Here is a 22,336-nt window from a genome sequence, read left to right as displayed (position 1 = left end):
CGTGTACTGTGTTCTGAGCTTCCTGTGAAATCAGGAAGTAGATCGTGGTTCTTCTGGAGCAGCAGGTTGATGTGTCAGATCTGTGTTGTCGATTTATTCTTCTGAGCTCTGGTGCGGCTGCACGAGAGCACACCGGGAAGTGAAGCCCATTATGACACGAGCAGCAGTGAATGCAGGTGCTGGCGCTCATCGGGCTTTTAATCAAAAACGCGACACAACAGTAAATCTTAACTCTCTATTTTGAATTTGACAGTTATCAAAACATCTTTTACTTCACGCGATGTCTCAGGAAAACCTCGAGAGAATGTCTTTGAAGAAGAACTTAAACCTCTCTGGTGGGTCAAAGGTCAGTGTGATCTGGCAGAGGCATACAGTCGAGGTGCAGTACTTCAAGCTCCCCTATACTACTAAATATATTCATGACTCAGGATACATCGAAAAGCAAAAAATCTCCACTGGTTCCTTCAAAAAAGACGCAGATGTGTGCCAACATCAAACCATCACAGCGGCAAAAGAGAGAGAAAACTAATCGTGTGTTGCACATATTTCATAAAACGCTCCTGTCTATGCTGCTAAATGGCTTCATCCACTCTAAATTCAACACAGATAAAGTTGAGCAAAGCAGTGAAGACTTCCCTGCAGGAAACCACTCGCCTCGCCTGTCATCAATCAAACGTGCGCGTTACTGTCCGGGTGTTTACGACAACTTGAGAACGAGCTGTGAGCCGACGGCCGCTGGTTCAGCCGTCCTCTCCCTCCGCCATCTGCTGATGCCCAGTCGGACTTCTTAAGCAGCACAGAGGTGGTTCAGTTCTGGACTCGTGTGGTCTGGTCTCACTCTGGTCTGACTGTGAAAATTAGGACCTGAGTCCAGCCGGCTGCCACATGCTGCACACTGAGGCCCCCAACTGTCCTCAAAAACAAATCTACCCGCTGGATATTTCTGCCATGGCAGTAATAATTTCGGAGTGATTTATAATAAATTACTGCTGGGGGAGGATTTACTGACTGAGAGCGGGGGGGGGGGGGGGGGGGTGAGAAGGAAGTCCTGGCAGTACAGGACAGTAAATCACTCCACCTGAGGGTGAAGACCTGGTTTAGGTTTAAAGTAAGGTCAGGCGAGCAGTGGTTATTGTTAGTGTTATGTGTGTGTGTGTGTGTGTGTGTGTGTGTGTGTGTGTGTGTGTGTGTGTGTGTGTGTGTGTGTGTGTGTGCCCTTACTTAAACTGATACTTGTGTGGTCTGACATGCTTTGTGGGGCTACAATTCTGGGCCTCACAAGTTTAAAGATGTTTTTTTTTAGGGATTTGGTTTTTGTGTTAGAGTTGGGTTCTGGTTCGGTTCAGGGTCAGGATTAGGCCTGGTTCTGTGATGGTTCAGGGTCAGGATCTAGGGATGACAGTGACAGGGCTGAGTGGAACTGTTTTCCCTCTTTCCTTTCTCTGCCTGCCTGCCTGCCTGCCTGGGTGCGTGCGTGTGTGTGTGTGTGTGTGTCCGTTCATAGACTTGCCATGAAAAAGCAAAGCAGGAGAAACCCTCCAGTAAAGCTTTAATCAGAGCCATGTGGGGTCAGGCGGAGGAAGCCAGAGTGGCAATAAGCAGTAATAAAGTTTAGCTTTTCCAGGCGCGGCGGTTCTGGCTTCTCCTCGGGATCAGGGTCCAGTCCTGCTGCTGCTCGGCTGCTCCGGGCCACATCAAAGTGCTGGTGGCACCTCAGTCCGACACTTGGAGAGATTCTAATTCTGTCGGGGCTTGTTAAGAAGTCTGATCCTGTCATCAAAATGTGGGCCAAAAGAAAAAGAGCGAGCGGGAGCTCTTTGAGTAGAGACGCTTCACATCTGAAACGTCTTAAAGAAAATCTCTGAAATTCCTCTGGAGCGTTCGGGACTTGTCGTGATGGGGACGCGTCTCCTCTCAAAGCATAAATCCTGCCTGAGCGAACAGAGATATGAGAAGTAAATGCATAGATCGAGCAGAAATGGTGTGACTCGGCCGAGTGGTATGTCCGGGAAAGCTACGGGTTAATTTAAGACCAGCAGCGAAACCTGTTGCCAATTAGGAGCCGTGAGCGCCACATGTGGGCTACACGTAGCATCCGCGGAGGGGCAGAGGGGGCAGAAACCGCAGCGAGCGCTATGGAGACAGCTGAGGGCCTGCGCCGTTGCTCGCTCATCAGTCGGGAGTAGCTGCACGCATGCTGAGAGCTCAGCAGACGGATTCTCTCTGGAAGTCATGCTCAGCCTGGTGCAGGATTAACGCGGATACTTTCACTCCAGTTGCAGCCTCCGGCGTCGCACCATGGCTCGAGTCTCCGTGATATTCAGCCTCACATGTATTCTCAGCGGACTAGGGAGCGCATCCGAGACGTGCCGGGGGACGCGGTGCTTCCCTGAGCGGGACTGGAGCCCACCGTGCGTCGGAGCGCACTGTCAGCCCGCAGCAGCCGCTGCGCCCCGGCGGCAGCTTCACCGCGCAGCGCAACCCAGACAAGGGCAAGTCCAGCAGAGCTTCCAGCAGGACGCTCATTCCGGCCACAGCCTGGCCCAGAGCGCACCGCTGCCCCCCTACGCCTTCGTCCAGCCTCAGCACGGAGGCTTTGCCCAACACGCGGGTGCTGAAGGCACCAGACGGACGAACCCGAGGACCATCACGGCCGAGGTGTTCCACCCCGGCTGCGCCGGCGGGACCTGCCCGACCACCGTCTCTCATCACCCGACGAACGACGACAGCTCGGCGCGGGAGTGCAAAGGAATCGGATGCAAACTGCCGCGGACGCGCCAGAGGTCGAAGCCGTGTGTTGGAGACGCTTGTGGGACGCACGGAGGAGACGACGGGAAAAGCAGCTCCTCGCCGGTGCACGTCACCGACAGAGCGGCGCAGTTCCTAGATGAGCGTCAGGACTTCGGTCCCGAGCGAGGCGCGTGGATTCAGTTGACGTGCGACATGAAACCAGGTCAGTAGCGACGTTCTAGTCCGACTGAAACCCGCTCGGTGGCACGTGATCGGCACTGTTTGATGGATTTTTTGAATTTGCTGCAGGAACGAATGAGGTGCCCTCGGAGGATGCTGTCGTACTGCAGCTGCAGCTGTCCAGGAACCAGGAGAAGCTTGTTGAGGCCCTCAGGGGCCAGCAGGACGAGGTCCGAGAGCTGCAGAGGCTCCTGAGTGAGCAGCAGGGGACGCTGGTGAGCCAGCAGAGAGAAATCCTGGAGCAACAGAGGAGGATGTACGAGCACATGGAGCAAGTAAGACTGCTGGGAGGATGGTGAGGATGGATGAGTGCACGTCTCACCTCCATCTGACCTCCTAGAGCCGTCACACGTTCATTCAGCTACTATATGACGTCATCACGAGGAAGGACAAACACTGTTATTCTGTGTTCCAGGTGAAGGCTCAGTACAACATACTGATGGACACCGTCAAGCAAACGTCCCCCCAGAACTTTCAGCGGGGGCCGGACAGTCACATGGAGTCCTTGAGTGAGCAGGTTCGAGCCCACCAAGCTCAGCAGGCCCTCTCTCTGCACAAGGTGGACATGGAGGCCAGCGTCATGGAGGTGAAACCATCCTGCATGAACATCCACACCGTCTGTCCCACGTCAATGTGTCCTCTCAGCTAGTTTGACTATCTCTGCCACATTTTTGCTAGTTTTTAATTATAAAATTCGACCTCAGATGTTCTAAGGCATACAAAAACACTTGGTTTGAATGCAGATGTGTCAGGTTTTCATGAGGAGAAGCTGTGAATGTTATTCATTACTGAAGTTTTAACTGCTGGACGCAAGCTGCTGCGCTTCACTGTATCAAGATCGCACACATCACCAGCAGGATTCATGACAGCCCAACTCCTCCTCTGGAGCCCTGGAGTGGCCTGAGAGACGTATACATTTATGCTGCACACACATTCACGGTGAGAAACATCCAATTTCGGGGGGCACGGTGCTGGGAGGCCACAGTGCTGACCACTGTGGCCTCCCAGCAAGAAGGTTGTGGGTGGAGCCCCAGCTGGAGCACGGGGTCTTTCTGGGTAAGTCTCCATGTTCTCCCTGTTCCTGCTGGGTTCTCTCTGGTACTCCAGCTTCCTCCACAGTCCAAAGACATCAAGAGGGGACCAGGTTAATCCAGACTCTAAATTGACCGTAGGTGTGGCTGGGAGAGCCAATGGTTGTCTGTCTCTGTATGTTGGCCCTGCCATGGACTGGTGACCCATCCAGGGTGAACCCCGCCTCTCACCCGTAGCTGTTGGGATAGGCTCCACCCCCCACCCCCTTAACAGGATAAGAAGTAGAAAATGGATGGATGGAAACATCCCAGTTCCTGCTGATGTGAAACGTATTAACACAGTCTTCTAAAAGCGCTTCACAAACAGAAGAAGTCACTTTATTGAGAACCACATGGGCAGTTTGAGGAGTCCTCCTGTGGCCACTGGCCGGGTTACGAGTAACAATATCACTGCGATGTGTTTGATGCCCCCAGTTGGGCAGGTCCCTGCTGGCCTGTGGGAGCTGCGGTCCCGAGGAGTACTGTGGCTTCAGCAGTGGTCACCCTCGCTGCGAGAGGTGCACCATCTGCCCCCCCGGCTTCTTCCTGGTGGCCCAGTGTTCTGTCCACGCTGACAGAATCTGCCAGGTAAGCATTTAGAGGTGGTGGGGTGGGGTGGGGTGGGGGGTGGTCTCTAGGGGTTTGTAACCAGAAACAGGAAGAGCATACAGAAACAAATGATCTTTAACCATGGAGATGAAGAGAGGAGAAATGCAATCTGGTTTAAGTTTGAACCCCTTTAGGTAACCTTAGTTCCTGTTTGCTATTCCAGGACAGAGATGAATGCCTGGAAATACCTGACCTCTGTGGAGATCAGCAAAGATGTCTCAACACACCAGGTAACATGACGAGAACCGTTGTCAAAATGTTTTGCAAATGATAAATTGTAGCTGCTGGCGCCAGCTGACTGAATGTTAGACTAAACTACTGAGCACCGTCGTGGTGATAAATGTTTTTGAACCACGAGATTCTTTTGAACGGCTGATCTGCATTTCACCAGGGCCTCAAAATCTATGCAAACCTGCAGACACATCGGGAGTAGCAAGTGAGCGCTGAGTGCAAGGTCCCAGAGAGCCATGAGGATCTGGAGGGCACCTCCGTGGTCGGGTGCCCGCTATGTTCTGGAGGCTCATCACTCAGGATAATTGTGCCAAAAAATGCAAATGAACCCAAATTCAGATAAAAAAAAGTGTCTTGAACTTCTCCCTAACATCCATCTGCCATCAAAGAGCCCTATGTCTCGTCACCATAGCAGTTTGGGCCCAAGACGAACCTCTTCAGGTTTTGGGCAGATCCTTTTCACACAGTGAAATCAGCTTTTCACCTTTACATTGGCTTCAGTCTCTTAGACAGTACGTGGTCAGCAATGACCTGGTGATACTGCTCGTGTGCTGGTGGCCCGTACAGTAACATTGTCTGTGGTTCAACAACATCTCATGTGGTGACTGTTATTAAAGGTCACGGAAGTCCAGATCAGGGGCCTGGAGGTTGGTACCGTCAAACATGGGACTTTGCAGACGGATGTTCATGTCTTGTTTACAGCTATACGCACCACAACCAACGTTCCCCAAACCTTAAGCCACCAGTTTTTTTCTTCCTAAATGTAACCTAATTAAATAGAATGTTTCCTACCAACAAAAGACCATCAACCACCTCTTATTGCAGAGACTTCGCATGCCCACTATGAAATGATCCCATTTGAATTTCACTGGCATTGTTGCTTTGGTTTTATTGTGTCACCACCACATAAAACAGTGCGCTGGTCACGGTTCCTGACTTGATCATTACAAGTATATCCGTGAGGTGTGCTTGGCCTTGGTGGACGTACGCGCCCGACTGATGTAGATTCTATTCAGGCAGGACGTGCACATCTACGAACTGACATAAGATTTGGGTCTTGTTGTGCTTCCTCCACTGTGGTGTCACCAGGTGGATTCAGGTGTCAGGACATGACAGAGCAAGACGCCAGGTCAGGAATGTGTGGCCATGGCTACTTCTACAACGTGGACATGGATGAATGTCAGGCCTGTACTGAGTGCGATGGAGAACCTGTCACCTCGCCATGTACATATACAACAGACACCCTCTGCTCTGGGACTGCAGCCAGCGGTGGTGCTCTCTCTCAGTCCTGGGCTGGGCGTGTGAGTCTACCTGGTGCTAAGGGCCACTTTGAGACTCACACCTTTTCCAATGTGCTGCTCCACATTCAGGGAAGGGGCGACGCTAGCCTGGTGTCGGCTGAGGATGGACACTTGCTGCTGAGGCAGCACGGCCTGGTCTGGCTGGATGAGAATCTCTCGGTGAACCACGGATGCCGCAGCTTCATCCAGGTGGGTTTGCGTATGAATGACACCAGTGGCTCTGATGGTCGGGACCTCAGCGGTGTCAGGATCGAGCAACGGGAGATGAGGTCACTTCAGAGCATCAGCATCAGTGGAGTAGCAGAGGTCTCCCCAGGTCACATGATCTCCCTGTACCTTCGCAGTGCCAGCCTCCACTGCAACCAAAGCAACGAAGGTCTCCAACTCTATGACCCTTCGGCAGCCCCACTTAGTCTCCTCTGGCTCTCCCATGACACTGGGGCTGTTGCCATGACAGCACAGGCGACAGTGTCTGCACAGTACCATACCAACTATCGTCCGGTCTTTCGCACCACCTCCACCTCTGACCCCTACGTCGTGGGGATGACTCACGATGGCCGTGGGGTACGATTTGCAGAAAGTGGCACTGTGCGCTTCGTATTTCAGCAGGCGTTGTACTCCATGGGTCAGGCATGTGTGAGTGAGGGCTTCCAAATGTTGGCGTACCTCAACCGTAATGGAACCAGCATGGAGCTCTGCCGGTCCTTCAAACCTGGTGTCCACTACCGAGACACATCCATCTCTGTCTCTGGAGCGGCCAGGGTCGGCTCTGGAGACACACTGGGCTTTGAGATCCTCTCTCCTGCCCAGTGCAACGTACGCTTCTTTGGTGATGAGACAGGCATCAGCATCCTCAGCTTGGTGTGGGTCCCTGCCGGTATCTCCTCCTCTCTCTCTGCCGCCTTGGCTCAAACTGGGCTTCCCTCAGGAGCCATTAGAAACAAGCCACTGTTCTTCCACCAGACCAGTCCTCAGGTACCCCAGATGGGGCTGCCAGGGAGGGCGTCTACAGAACCGAGCCGAGAGTTTGTCTTCAGGGAGAGCGGGACAGCCAGTGTAGCTCTGGACCTCAAGCTCATTCACTCCTGCAACCTAGTCAAGGTGACTCTGCTCAGGCGAAGTGATCCAGGGAGGCTGAAAGCAGGCAGAGAGGCTGAGAGAGCGCAGTCGGTCCCCCTGGCCCAGCAGGTGGGTGGCCAGATACCTGAGGGTAGCCAGTGGGCCAGCGTGAGCCTGCGAGTGTCCTTCCAGGTACATAACGGCACGACAGTGTTCTTCACACTGGACTGCGTACGTGGCCGGGTCAACCAGATCAGCCACCACACAGGAAGCGGCGTGTCAATCCTTTGGGTGGCGGCATAAAAGGAAAAATAAAACTGTTTATTCTTCATTCCAGCTCAAGACCAGATGTTAAGCCTTTCACAGACCAGACTAATTTCATTGGTTTGATTCTTTTTTTTTTGGTGAACTACACTTCTTTGCTTTCCTGCCAATAGTAGAGGGGAAGACATATAGCATGGCATATCATCTCGTACGTGTTCTACATTGAGCTAGAGCCTCTGACATTTAGCTTAGCATTAAGACTGAGAGCAGCAGGGAACATTTAACCTGGTATGAAAACACAGCCATCATTTTACACTTCCTCACATAGTAAGCAAATGAAGGTGGTCACTTGTGAGATTTAACAGCACTGGCAAGAGAGCTCGTTTTGCCCCTCCTGCCAGTCTCATTGCTATGCTAGTGTAGGGTTGGGTACCAAACATTGCTGCAGATTTCTGTTTCACATCAAATCAATCACTGCCACATTTCGGTGTGTGACAGCACATCTGGTAGGACGGTGAACTACCACATGATGTTTCCAGCCATCTGCCTCCCTTTCAACATGAACTGAGACAAAGTGATGGGACCTGCACAGCAGTGTAGCAGAGGTCTCCTCCCACCTGGGGATGAATCGCAGGTCCAGGCAGCAGCACAGGGTGAAACCGATTGCGAAGCCAGATTTGAGCGGTCGTTTGTGTCCGTACCTTCTGCTGTCGCACCAAGCTTTGCCTGCCGGCCAAGGTTCGGAGAACAGCGGCACCTCCCAGGAGCACGCACAATGAAAGCAGAAGCTAAATACTGCTTATAAAAGACATCGTCTCCTTTCTTCGGTTGATTGGAGAAGGTAAAACATCTGAAGTCTATAGAGAATGAATGTTAGGAGTCATCGCTCTAACCTCATCTCCCTTTATGTAAGACGTTGAACTGTGCCGTGTTCTTTATCCTTGTCCTTTTAGGTGTTTGTGTTCTAAATCTACAGCTAGTAGGGCGGTAAAAAGAATCACGAAAATGAAGAAGTATATCCAGGAATTACCATTCCAGCCACAGTGGATGTCTGTGTCTGCAAATCAGACACATTTGTCTCTTTGTCATGTGGAACATGTTGAAAATGCGGAAACACCTGGTCCCCCTGGAACACCTTAAAACTGAAGTGTTAATCGTCTCATCTGGATATTGGGATGTTTGCACTGTTTTTTAGGACTGAAATTACATTTTGTTCATAAGGAGAAAGTAAAGTACTAAAAAAACCAACCCTCCCATCCGAGCTCTCATCTGTTCAGCTGCTAATGGTACCCAACCCAGCTAAGCCACACCAAAAAGAGAGATATGATCCGTTCTGTTTATTGTGTTCGTAATTTGACTTTTTAAAAATGCTATTTTGTGTATAAAAACTGAAACATTGACCTTTATTTAAAAAGTGGCATTAAATCAGATGTTAATTGATTACTGCAAAGGGAAAGATGGCTTCTTGCAGGCATGAGTTGAGCTTGTTTAGCTAGTTTTCTGTGTTCTTGTGTCTGTCATTTATTTAAAGTAATGTAGTTACTCTGTTGACGCCAAAGGACTTTTGTATCATTCCTGCAACATTTCTGCTGTCACAAAAAGTGGATAGCTGGTGCTGGTTTTGTTCAGGAGTGTGTTTTTCTTTAAGAGCATGTGTTTCATGTTAGCCACCATTTTCTAATGTGAATATCTACTGCATGCCTTGTTTAATGACCACGTTCTGCATCTTAAAGAGACTCATGTGTTTCACGAAGGCCTCAATAACATCCAACTGTCCTGGAGAGACATTCTAAATATTACACCCTTAAGATACAGTTGTTGTTAACGCAAACTAAACCGTAATAAGTGTATATTTGATATTGATGTAAATCAAATAAAAGCCCTTTGTGTTGCCAGTGTACTCATCTCTTCATGAGCTTTTTGGTAGCGAGTCAGAGAGGCAGGGACTGTTTGCTCTTGGCAGAAGCTGCCAGGTGTCTCCTATTACCTAACCATGAAAGAACAGGGGTCTTTTTCATGAATTTCAAACCGTTGAAATTATATTAGCAGAATCGTTAACCCGCTAGTGGCCTCCCCCTGCACCTCTGCCACAACCTTCTCATTTCCAGTGTGCTAACCTGCGTTGGCACGAGATCAAAAGATCACGCTTGTATTTCTTTGAAAACCAGTTCACCAGTTGATGTGATTATTGGAATCTTTCCAGTTATGACCCCTCAGATTAGTGTTTGGCTGCCATAATTTATGAGTTAAAAGACATGAGTGCCATTGATTAACAGGTTTGTGCGCTCTGCCTTGAGGATGATATTTCCCCTCTTCAACAGTTGAACTTCCCGTAGTTCATGTTTTTTAACCGCACTCTTCCCATGAATAAATCATTTATAGCACCGCGACCTCTGACAGCAGCCAGGCGCGAGTCGAGGAACGGAAGAGAAACAGAAACCACTCCTGAGCTCATGATGGCTGACCAGGTGACTTCTGGTAGACTGCAGGTGAGCAAACTGAAGGAAAGAAGTCAGAACCCCCAGTAGAGAGCAGCTGGACTCTTAGCTGGCTAGACCAGTAGCATGCTGGGTAATAGAGTCCAGCAGGTGCGAATCTGTCAAGGGTGTGAGGGAGCTTTCATGTCTTTGTGCAGACAGCAATTTGATTTTGGTTAAAGTTGAATTTCATGTAAATGAATGACACTAAAAACTAAAGAATAGTAAACTTCTTATTGCTGTGACATAGAACCACCTATTGGCTTTTATTTAGAAATGAATCAGGAAATCATGCAAAACGACCCTGCCTTACTTCGACGCCCCCCACCCTGACACACACACTTGTGCGCATGCACACACCCAAGCACCACACACACACACACACACACACACACACACACACACACACACTTCTCCTATTGTTATTTGAGCCAAAGAGAAGTGCTGCCACAAGGCTGCCCACCATAAGGTTTATTATTGTTGTTGTTGTTTTTCATAATAATAATAAGAAGAAGAAGAAGAAGAAGAAGAAGAAGAAGAATTTACTCACCCTCTCACCACTGGAAGGTAAAAAGTTTGTTTTCCTCACAACATTGCTGGAGTTTCACCGGAAAAGGTTGTTGTAATAGTCGCTACACAATTAAAGTGATTGGAGGCCAATTTTCATCGTTAGAAAAGGAATGAGAGGGTAAATTACCTCCATACTGCTGTCCGAAGTCATCCAAGTATCCTGGGCCCTTGACATGCCAAGTTTTTTTTCTGAAAACTCCCCTGCCGCCATGTTTGCGACTCACTGTAACACCAACCACCTCAACTGTCTGGGAGCTACTGCGACACGTCTTTGAGGGAAACTTCAGTGTTTTATTGGCTACAAAACTTCACCTGAGCTGCAGGAAGGTGAGTCGACGATGACCTCTTGACCCTGTGGCACCTGGAGAAACACACTTGATTCGTGCATGAGTTGGCATCAACTCGTAGTGAAGTTTTGATGTTTAAATCAAAATCCTGTGACCAGTAAACTGAACTGAAACTCCAGATGTAACAGGAAGGATGCAAAGCCAAGCTCATGTTGGTCTTAATCGTCTCTATTTTTTGGTCAGGAGATCCAATTCACGCAGCAGTTTGAAAACATGTCAAATTCCTGTCAGTTATCTGGTGGCCCAGGATTTACAAGGTTAAACTGAATCCTTAATAATCGCGTTTTCATGGATTTATCCAGAGTCAGACTTTGAGCAGGTCTTCAGTTTTGCACAAATGAAGACTCACAAGGGTTGGGGTTACACTGACGAAAGAAGCATTTTAAACAGGACAACATGTGGTTGCTTTACAGCGCTCAGTCTGAGACAGGCAGACGTGTACTTAGCCGAGCGTGACTAATAGTACTGTTACAAACCTTCAGAGCTCATGAAAACACTGGAACAGAGAACCAGAAGAATCCCGCTGTAGTCTGTCTCTTATCTTGAACCAGATCACAGACACAAGGTTGCTGTCATGTTCACCTCCAACCATCAACCTCCCCTGAAGCGCCTGGAGGCCTCCCAGAACGAAGTACACTGAAAACCATCACACTGAATAAATGTGATCCACCATCTTCGTCTTGTGCTGAAGGGAAAGTTGGGGCCGATTTCTGAGGGTTGTTGTAGGTTCGTCTGGGCACAGGCGGCAGGAACGCACAGAGAGCTCTAACGAACAGACTCGATATGGAGGCAGGAGACACGGGAGAGTAAAACAGAGAGCCGAAGACGAAGCTGGTGAAGATGCAAGAGCCTGGGAAAGAATATTGTGTTGGTGCATCTGGAAGCGGTTCCCACTTTTTTTGAACCTCTCTTCTGTCTCCCCCCCGGAGGCATCCCACAGTCTGTGTGCTTGGTAGTGAGTCACACTGTTGGAGGGGTGAGGTTGTTAAAACTAACTGTTGTGGGACTTTAAATCACAGACCATCAAAACAAACTTTACGACATCGTAACCAACCGAAACTTTCTTTCTCTGAAGCGTCTGATCAACGGCTCCTTAATCAAACACATCCTGATGTTAAATGCAGGGTCTGTTCAACCACACTAAAAAATATTGCTTCATAAATCAGATGAAGTATCTACTCATACATCCTATTAACATGTTTAATCACTGATTTCACTTCAACTACACACAGCGCCGCGTGCTTCCCCCTCAGAGAAACCAGGTGCAATACTGCCCTCTAGAGGAAATGAAGAGAACACAACCATCTTTTAATTGGGTTAAAATTTATTATCTCTATGTATGGATGCCACATTTTGTATGCAAGTACAACAGCTTAACAGTTTCTTTTATAGTTTAGTGCCTCACGTTGCTATATGAATTCTACCTACAATCAGAGATCGTTTCTCAGCGGGTGAAGTCAAACATCGTTGGCGGCATCGTCTAACGTTCCTAAACCAGGAGTTTACCCTGATACGTGAATAGAAGTGTGGAAACCCGGAGAAGGTTCAAGCTCTAATCAAGTGTGGATGTGAGAAAAAGGCAACTGTGATTAAAGTAAGCAGTTAAAAATCCCACATGGCATTCAGGGATCTGACTACAAAAAACACCGCACTGCAAAGAGTTTGATATCAGAGTAAAAATACTGTGGTGTCGCGTTTATCCTGGAGGCATTCAGATGTCAGAGATCAGGTGTGGCAGTCGGGCACTTACGTGTTGAGTGTTGCTGCTTAAAGGAATTTGTATCGCTCGTATCTTAATAAAGACGTCTGAGAGGCAAAGAGGAGGGACGGGGACGCTGGACAGCTGCAGCCTTGCAGTTAAAGCTCAGTGGATTATCTCACGCTGTCAAGCTGCTGATTACCAATAAATGACTACATGAGAGGAATACGTTACACACCGCTGCTATAATATTGTCACACAGACGCACCTCTGATATGTAAACAGGATATAATATTCTTGGAGAACTGTAGGCTTTAGAAGTCGGGTACCACTGTGAACAACGACTTGTTTTATTGGTCCACACAGCCGAGACGACTGCCTGTAAAAGAGGAGGGAGGTTATGGATACATGAAAGGCAGGAAGACGCCTAATCCAGTAACAGTGAAGGAGTGAGACAGATGGGTGGAGGAGGTAGACAGAAGGACAGGTGAGGAGGTCAAGAGGTGGCAAATAAGCAGTTGAAGTGTTTTAGTGCAGGATCGCGATGAGGAGGCGTTTGAAGTCTCCGCCGCACTCGGAATCCAGGGCGTCTTTCAGGGTCACGTCGTACTTCTCCAGGTACATTTCCTTCACCGTCTCCAGGTCCATCTGTTGGACAAAGCTGCCGTCAGCATGAATTCCTGCAATTTTCTGGTTAATTTCTGAATTTGAAAAAAATAAATAAATTATGCTGCATTTTTCAACTAGTTGAAACCAGGAAATACAGTAAAATAATACTTTACCCAGAAAAGTCTTCTTTGCCTTTCAGGTACTCGTTATTTGGTGCCTTGAGCTCACAAATGTGGTTTCCCTCCTGCTGTTCTTCTGTGTGACTCCAGCCTGCAGAGAGCAGCCATGTCCACATCAGCTTGCAGCTAAACACGCGTGGCTGGCTCTCTGCAGGCTAGAGATGAGCGACGCAGGAGGAAAAACACCTCCTGAGCCCGAGCAGTGAGTACTTAAGAAACACAGCTCACTTTCTGGGGAAGTACTGCTTTACCTCATTTCCTGGTTGTAGCTCATTGGTCTGTTTATTTTGTGCATTTCAGTGTCGCTGTTAACGTTTTTATTCAGTAGCAGCTCTATGTTAACATGATTTGAAATCCATCCATCCCTTCATCCATTTTCTGTCACGCTTATTTGGGAGGGGGGGTGGAGCCTAACCCAGATGACATTGGGTGAGAGGCGGGGTTCACCCTGGACGGGTCACCAGTCCATGGCAGGGCCATCAGGAGCAATTAGGGCTTCAGTATCTTGCTCAAGGACCCTTTGACATGGTCACCAGGGAGGTCTCAAGCACACACACACACACACACAGACACAGACACACACACCTCTGAACGGGTTATGATGATGCGGATCAGTGTATCCTCGTCAGTGCCCAGTCCCTTCATAGCAGCATTGAGGCGCCGGGCAAAATACAGCTGCGGGTTCTTTGCACACCTTACTACAAATCACACACACACACACACACACACACACACACACACACACACACACACACACACACACACACACACACACACACACAGAGGCATCAGCTGTTATGAAAAAGGGTTTGACTGATTATATGTGAAGGATCTGTGTGTAAGCGAACCTACCCAGAGTGATGTAACAGTCCTTCAGCGTTCCTGTGGCCTCAGAGCCGATGGTGTCCAAGATGTCCGTCCCTGAAAGCTGCAAAACCACATCAGATTCATCGCATCAGATATGACACCAAAAACATTAAGAACAGTTTAATTCTGGGCCACTGGTACTGTTGAAGCTGTGTATTCCTGCAGGCTTGAGCACAGCACTCACCGACTCGTAGGCCTTGAAGGTGGCCTGAAGCTGCAGGTAGTTCCTGTGAGAGAGGATGTAGCTGAAGGTCGACTCATCGGTGCCAAACCTGCCTTCCCCTGCCTGGTGGTTCCCGAGCGAGAAGGAACAATGAGGGGCATTAGTGAGCTCTGACACAAGCAGCCAGACCAGGGGTAGTTACAGGTGGGGGGATAAGGTGCTGGTCCAGTGAAAACACCGGACCTTCTTCCAACCACCAGCCCACATAAGACTGACGGACTGAGTGGAGACAGTGTTTCTACAAACGTGTCTCGGGCGTTCAAACAGGATTTCATTGGGTCTTTTATGTCACTTGAGCCTAAAAAACGGGCTTACAGGTTGAGGATGTCTGGACACAATAATCCTGATTGAATCACCTTCAAATAGCAGCATGGAAGATCTGATTTGAGATAAATCTGATTTGAGAGAACAAATCAGATTTGCCGCCCTCCAAACGAGGCCACAAGACATGAGTGTAAGAGGACGTGGCTGGAAACTGGGACAATACCAGAGCAACAATGTTCCTTTATCTAGTAGAAGGGCGGCAGCAGACCAGAAGCTCAGAGCTGGGACTCTTTCAGCCACTAACTCGGCCTCGTGCTCGTAGCTGAGGGCTGGAATGTCTCTGCGGCGCTCTGGCGATACGCTGCCCCCGCAGTGCCCATTTGGAGCGCAAGACAAACAGACTAGTTTGCTGAAATCTCCTTCAAATCCATCCATTGTTTTCCGCTTATTCTTGTTAACGGTAGCGGGGGGCTGGAGCCTATCCCAGCGACTACGGCCGAGAGGCGGGGTTCACCCTGGACAGGTCACCAGTCCATTGCAGGGCCAACACATAGAGACAGACAATCATTGGCTCTCACAGTCACACCTACGGTCAATTTAGAGTATCAATCAGCCTCGTCCCTAAATTGATGTCTTTGGACTGTGGGAGGAAGCTGGAGTACCAGAGAGAACCCACACAGGTACAGGGAGAACACGGAGACTCACACAGAAAGATCCCGTGATGGAGCCCAGAACCTTCTTGCTGTGAGGCCACAGTGCTGACCACTGCACCAACTTTATGAGCTGTTGGCAAATCATTTTTCATTAATAACAACCTCGATCCTAAAAGACCAGCGAAGTGATCCATCGTCAGGCCTCACCTCCCACGCTGACCACGTCTACACACCTATGAGCAAGACCCCGAGCAGCTGGTCGCCATCGAGTGTGAACGAGGCAACACTGTTCAGCACTTTTGAGTACCAGCACCAGAGAAAGAGGCTACATAGAAACGGTTCCTTTACTTTTCTCTCAACACACTAATGAACAACATTCCTTACCCTCGGCGCCGGTGAGTGCTGAGTTCCAGAGGTACAACGTTATCATGACCAGTGCTGGTGGACCGAGACTGTTCAAATACAACTACGTTAGCCGGCAGCGTTAGCTTTGAGCTAAATGTAAGTGTCTGGCTCTTTATGCATTCTGGACTCACAAAGTAAGGAAGGACGGGAAAAAATATTTCTGTTAGTACTTGAAAGACAAAATATACTTTCTGGTTGAAGTAAATTAGTTTAGTATGTGAGTTGACGTGAACATCCACTCAGCATAGCAAGTTCACTTCGGTGGTTCTGAGGTGGAACAGGAGACTCCCCAGTCGTCCTGGACCACATTACCGTGTGATTTCAAGAGCAAATTGTGAATAAGAGCTGTAATTTGACCACATTTAAGAACGTACCTCAAACAAAGCTGTGGCGTCCTGCTCAGCTAAACCCTCATCCACCTCAAAGCCCTCGTCTCTGCTCGCCTGTGGATGACGACAGATACAGGAGAAGGTGCGAGGGTGAGAATGAGAGGAAAGGTTTAAGAGCAAGTGAGGGAAGCGTTTTAGGAAGTGCAGACAAGGTCAAAGAGATGGATTACAAAAGTAATCTCTGGCTTTTGGTGGGATAACAATCATCTGCAGCACATTAAGAGGAATATTTGTGGCTTAGCTCTCTGGATGGGTGTTGCTCTAGAACGTGAGTCACACTGTGTTTGTCTTGTCTTTACAGGAGAAGGAAACCAAAAAGGGTGGGGGCACTGAAAGGGCCAGAGCTGGTACCAGGCCCAAGAATGCCAAACAATGATGTCATGTGTCAAAAATGTCTCAGCAGGCGGATTAAACTGTGTAGAAGAATTCTGTGGAAGTGATCAGTTCGGAAAACACTTCTTCTATTGTCATGGCAGCCCGACATCCTCGCCACCGACTGTACAGACCTGGGTGTTGCCAGTGTGATGTCACACAGTGGTTTGGGGACACCGGGTCTGAAGTGAGTCATCTAGGCCATCTTGTTTTTTTCAACAGGAGGTGACCATATTTAGATGGTTTGGTGGAATTGTAGAGGAGGAAACATCGTTGGGTCACCATGGTAGCAGCTCTGAGTCACAGGGTAGCCCCGCCCTAAACCACACCCTGCTTCTTCTTCGTCTGTTTGACACTAAATGTGACCATGTTACAAAATGAACATTGAGCAGCATTTAAGATGTGAAACCACGCCTCGAATGTGAAGTGGCGCACTGAGGTGATGAATCCAGGGCAGTTGGGTCATTCTCCAGACGGCAGCGAGCAAACCGCAAACAAAAGAATTATATGCATGATTTTGTGATATCAAAATAAAAGGTGCTTGATTGACGTGGTCGAAGTTCATCGGGCCCCTGAGAACTTCCATCAGAAAGGAAGTAAAATAAAGGAACTTCATGAAGCTCTGTCCACTTGTTTCTACTCTCTACGATCCTCATTAAATCTGAGGTCAAGCTTACATGTGGTCCTGGTCTAACTCTGGATCTTTGGAATTCTCACCTTCACGCGAGTTTTGTGGTTAAATCAACAGTGTTTACCTGCAGCAGTGACATCAGCAGGTTCCTCACATCGCCACTGGTGTCGTCCTCGATGTCTGCCTCCAGGTCTCGCTCATTCACTGTAAGCCACAAGCAGGAACTTTCAAAGCCTTCCCAAAACGTCTACACATCCACAGTATCTGCCTTGAATTCAGTTCTTTTCAATATGACAGGAAAGGTGGTGATACAGAAGATTTGACAGCAAGATGGATGAATCCAGGCTGTGTGTCAGGACAGAGAGAGAATCCTCCCCCACACCATGACAAAGGCTGCTCCATGAACTGGTTAAACAGTTCCACCCTCCAGTTCGAGAGCCCCTTCAAACATGAGCCCCATGGATGAAAACCTACCCTGAGCGTAAGCCTCCTTGTAGCTGACGATATCCTGTTGAGGAGAGGCAGACGAGACTCCGTTAGCTAGATAGATTGTAATAATAATGATCCCTGATGAATGAATGGTGTCCCTCTTTTGACAACAATGATTTGATGATGTGCCAGTGCCATGAATGAGGTCTGACTGGAGCTCCACACAGAAATCACCTGGACGAGTCCAGCGAGGGGTTCAGAGTTCCTCCTTCAACACCAGCATCACATTACCTTTACATGTTGTCTTGCCTTCTGTGCTTTGTGTTACATTGAGTTACATTTGATGAGGTTACATTATAGTCAGTTATGTTATTTTAGGCTACATTACATCATGTTACGTTATCTTAGTGGTTACATTATGCTACATTACGCTCTGCTACATTCAGTCACTTCACATGACGTTGCACTCTATCGCTACTAGAGGAGGGTTAAAAATGTCTATATACCAATATTTTATCGATATACATTTGTAGGAAAGATTATCGATACATAAATCCCAGTATCGATCTTTTAAAATGCATTAGATTTTACCCGTTTATATTTTGTTCTTGTTTGCCCCTTTAGACTGGCGTGATTTAGTGCGTAGTGCAACGTTACTGCAGTCAGATGACCAGATCTCGCCAGATCCAGGCCATGTGCCTCCGATCAGAGAACAACAAGATGGCGGAAGCGCAACTTTAATCTCCGGCAAATTTAAGAGCCGATGTCTGGCAGCACTTCGGCTTTAAGAAGCAAGAAAACGGCGCCCAACTTGACAAAAATAATGCTGTGCGCAAAATGTGCAAAGTAGAGTTTAAGTACAACAGAAATACAACTAATCTCTGGGGCCATTTGACGAGGCATCACCCAGAGGACACTCAGCAACCAGGAAACTACAAGTCACTGCAACAACCCTCGCTGGAGAAAGCATTCGCTACATGATGTCACGCTACATGATGTCACACTACATGATGTCACGCTACATGATGTCACGCTACATGATGTCACACTACATGATGTCACGCTACATGATGTCACGCTACATGATGTCACGCTACATGATGTCACACTACATGATGTCACACCATTATGTTCCATAACATTCCACTATGCCTCACTACATTATGCTATGCTACCTTACCTTAGCTTTCCCGATGTTACATCACATTATATACGACAGTAATTTCTGACCACCACCCAGCTGGGATTCTCTGGATGTCATGAACTCTCTTTAGTGGACATCTGCCCGTTGGCACCATAAGAATCAGTAGAGACCTCAAGTAAAACAACAAAGCCAAAGTGTGGTGAGACTTGTCCTCACACGTGAAACGACTTGAGGAATCGGTTCACTGTAACTGCACTCATCAGTGGAAAACTTTCAGATCAAAACAATGCTTGCAGCTGCCTGGCAAGCGCAGACCTTGTTTCCTGATCTAATTGTAGAGTGTGATGGCCTTCACAAAGCCTTCCCTGCAGACGTTTGAGCGAATACTTTCATTATGTGTTCAGAAAATAACTCAGAATGAATGCTAATGTGGCTCAGCGCCTCCTGGGTGCATAAACAGGCAACAGCAGTCTTGCTGACACATAGTTTTTTAAATGATACATTATAAAATATTATAAATATATATATATATATATATATATATATATATATGGTTAGGGTTAGCCTGAAACACTTCAAGGGACTGGTCAGGAACATGCTCGTACTGAACACGTCAGATTCTTATATCTTTAGTGGGACTAGAGAACCTCCCCACAAACATCAGAACGGTTCGGGTAACCTTAACATGAAGTTCAGTCCCGAGGGCTTCAGACAAACCTCGTTGGTAGCTGTGCATAGGATCTCCACCAGCACGGCTTCATCTGTGCCCGCCCCCTTCATGGCCTTTCTCAGCTCCTTGGCGAAGAAAATATGAGGAGGATCCAACATGGCAATGACGGCTTTCTCAAAACTACCTGTCAGCTCCTTCTTCAGGACCTCCTCCAACTCCTGAACAGATCCAGAAGTGACAGATTGCAGGTTTGTTGGCTCAGACAGGTGATGACAGCGAGGCGGCAGCTACTTACATCGTCGTACTTTTCAAAGTAAGCCTGCTTGATCTCCACGCGCTGGGCACCGGAGCGATTGGCCAGGATCTGAATGATGGCCTCTTCATCGGTGCCTGAGAGTGAACAGCAAGACACGAGTAAAACAACCCTTGACACCACTGCTAGAACACAGCTACACTGGAAAATACGGCATTTTTTAAACGAGGAGAAATATTTCTTGTGGAAAAGTGAGTAAAATCTGCTTTTTACAACCAGTGTGTGATTTAGATAAATATATAAAATATATATAAATATAGTAAAATATTGTATTTACACTTAAAAACAACTTTAGAGGATAATTTCATTTTTATATTTCATTTTGTGGTTTAAAACTACATAAATAAAGAAATAAACAAAACACACAAACACAAGATGGGGGACGGTTGTGCAGTATGGTAGGAGGGGCAGACAACGGAACCGTACACCCCAATGGGGTCAGGGTTATGGAGGTGGTAGAGGGGGGATGGCGTCTTTTACCTCCTACGGGAGGAGGGACAGGGTCCCTAACTTTTACCCCTAACCCTTAAAGGAAATGGCTGAATGTGTTGCAACAATAGCCTACCAACATGAATAGCGACTATATGAAGAATGAAACTGTTACACACTGTGAAGCATCAACCAACCTTATGGCGACCACAGCATGTACACCAGGTCATACTCATGATGGCATCAGAACGTGATGTCATCATGAAAGGCCACGAGACTCCGTTGGGTTTTTAAGGGTTATTTCTGCGTATGTGAATAATGTCATGAAGCACAACAGCCTGTCTGTATTACTTGGGCTTCTAGAGTTCTTAGTTCTGTTTCCACCTCCATGAAGCTCATATTGACCATAACTGAAGCGCAAAGGAAGGGAAGCCTGGTTGTGTAGCACATCCCAGTGGACGCACGTCACCTCCAGCTTTTACTGTAAAATACACAACAGGAGACTCTGTTTTCCTCACAGAAGAGAATCTTGAAAAAGAAGTGTACATCTGAGAGGAGCCCAGAGGCTGAGAAGGACGTCGCTGCCTGAATCCTCAGAACATTTCAAGTCAGAGCGTTGGGGAGTCATTGGTGAGAGTGGTTTCCTGACCTGGGGAGGGAGTGTGGGTGTGTACCCACCATCAGCACATACAAACAGAGAGGTTTCTAAACACAAATGCAGGAATAACACACACACACACACACACACACACTCACCTAATCCTTTACATGCTTTCCTTATAGCCTTGATATCAGCTGTTACATCAAAGTCCTCACATGGGACGATGGTGGGCTGCAGAGGGGGGGGGGGGGGGGTTGGTGAGATTATACACACTTTTAGATGACGTGCACAATGCGATCGTTACTAAGAGCAAAAAACAGACGAGCAGGAGTGACATCAGGCCCGCAGGAAAAGGGCGCAGTCCGCGTGAGTCCGCTGAGTCACGGCGCCGCAGCCGCAGCAGCTCTCCGGCGGCCTTATTGAACCCCCCCCCCCCCCCCCAAACATTCTTCATCCTGGGGCCCGGCAGCACACAACCCCTCTTCCCAAGTACACTACGCAACTTCGGCCTTCTCTCAGACACAACACCGCTGAGTGGCAAATGTAGGTGACAACTTTGACAAATGCCCCCCCCTCCCTCGCCTCCCCGAACTGCCAGCATTGTCGACCCCCCAGCACAGACGAAACGGGGTCTCCTACCTGCACGTTGCCCATGTTGGTCCACAGCAGCGCGGTTTCCGTCCAGCGACGAGGAAGCAGAGCAGGGAGCTGAGAGCGTGGCGGTGCGGTGCGGGGCGGTGGAGGAGTCGGATGGGCTGCTCCTGCGGGACTGTCCGCTGCTGCAGGGATGACGTCACTGCCGCTTGCTCGGTCGTCTCACCCAAGTATTATTGATTAAATACGTATTATATTTTAAATGTGGTTCATTCCATTTGTTTGATGTCACTTATGTTCAACGGTTGTAAAAGTGTGTTGTTTAAAAAAAACAAAACGACTTTCTGACTCGCACTTCCCCTCCGTGGCGGCCCATCAGCGCTGCTCCTCTGCCTGGAGTTACCGCACCCCGCTGCTTCGAGGAGGAATGAATGATGTGTAACTGTCACTTCACACACTATGATGCATTATAGTGAATAACAGTCCAGGCAGAGTCACTCGGTTTGGAGTTGTTGTTGTTTTTTCAAAAAATAGAAGTAATTGTAAAAGTTTTTTTGCCGATCAGATCATGTCTGAGGGGTCCAGAACAACAAAGTCCTAAGAAATCCTACTTGAAGAAATAAAAATAAAATAAAAAGGTGTGCAATTCTCATCAACCCGAGATGTGCGCCCATGGGGCCAGGCTACAGTTCAGCCCAATGGGGCCTGACCTCAAAATCTCCCCCAAACGTCAACAGCTGTAAAGTTCCCTATCATCAGGTCTTTTACCGAATGATGGAGTGGAAAGGGGGAAGTGAACGTGTGGACCCAAAAGACTGGGGGTGGCATGTTTTGGATGGGAGACTGATGCCAATAATGACAGATGAGCCTGCGGCACCAGCAGAAATACCAGAGGTAGTCCCTGTAGTCGCAAGAAAGACTGCAGCACAAAGAGATGCACATGCAGCAAACATGGACTCCCTTGCAC

General features: G+C 48.3%; 2 protein-coding genes across 2 annotated transcripts; one reads left to right on the top strand and one right to left on the bottom strand.

The window, feature by feature from the left end:
• Positions 1–1,983: 1,983 nt before the first annotated feature.
• On the top strand, positions 1,984–9,396 carry LOC147261116 (uncharacterized). The gene is made up of 6 exons (XM_086203002.1): positions 1,984–2,953; positions 3,040–3,245; positions 3,386–3,556; positions 4,476–4,628; positions 4,813–4,879; positions 5,970–9,396. Exons 1-6 carry the CDS (start codon positions 2,299–2,301, stop codon positions 7,541–7,543), a joined length of 2,826 nt encoding a protein of 941 aa, XP_086059128.1. The 5' UTR covers positions 1,984–2,298; the 3' UTR covers positions 7,544–9,396.
• A 3,537-nt stretch (positions 9,397–12,933) lies between these two features.
• LOC147261115 (annexin A13-like) lies at positions 12,934–21,566 on the bottom strand. Its single transcript, XM_086203001.1, has 11 exons — positions 21,415–21,566; positions 20,931–21,006; positions 19,728–19,822; positions 19,480–19,650; positions 17,664–17,697; positions 17,314–17,393; positions 16,172–16,240; positions 14,437–14,538; positions 14,238–14,313; positions 13,971–14,083; positions 12,934–13,245 (listed from the first exon to the last, which is right to left on the bottom strand). Exons 1-11 carry the CDS (start codon positions 21,427–21,429, stop codon positions 13,126–13,128), a joined length of 951 nt encoding a protein of 316 aa, XP_086059127.1. The 5' UTR covers positions 21,430–21,566; the 3' UTR covers positions 12,934–13,125.
• Between the last annotated feature and the right edge of the window lie 770 nt (positions 21,567–22,336).

Source organism: Aulostomus chinensis, chromosome 5 (assembly GCF_037954235.1).
Source record: "Aulostomus chinensis isolate RoL2024-O1b breed Wild chromosome 5, RoL_Achi_v1.0, whole genome shotgun sequence".
Lineage (NCBI taxonomy): Eukaryota > Metazoa > Chordata > Actinopteri > Syngnathiformes > Aulostomidae > Aulostomus > Aulostomus chinensis.
This window is presented reverse-complemented; position numbering and strand designations above follow the sequence as displayed.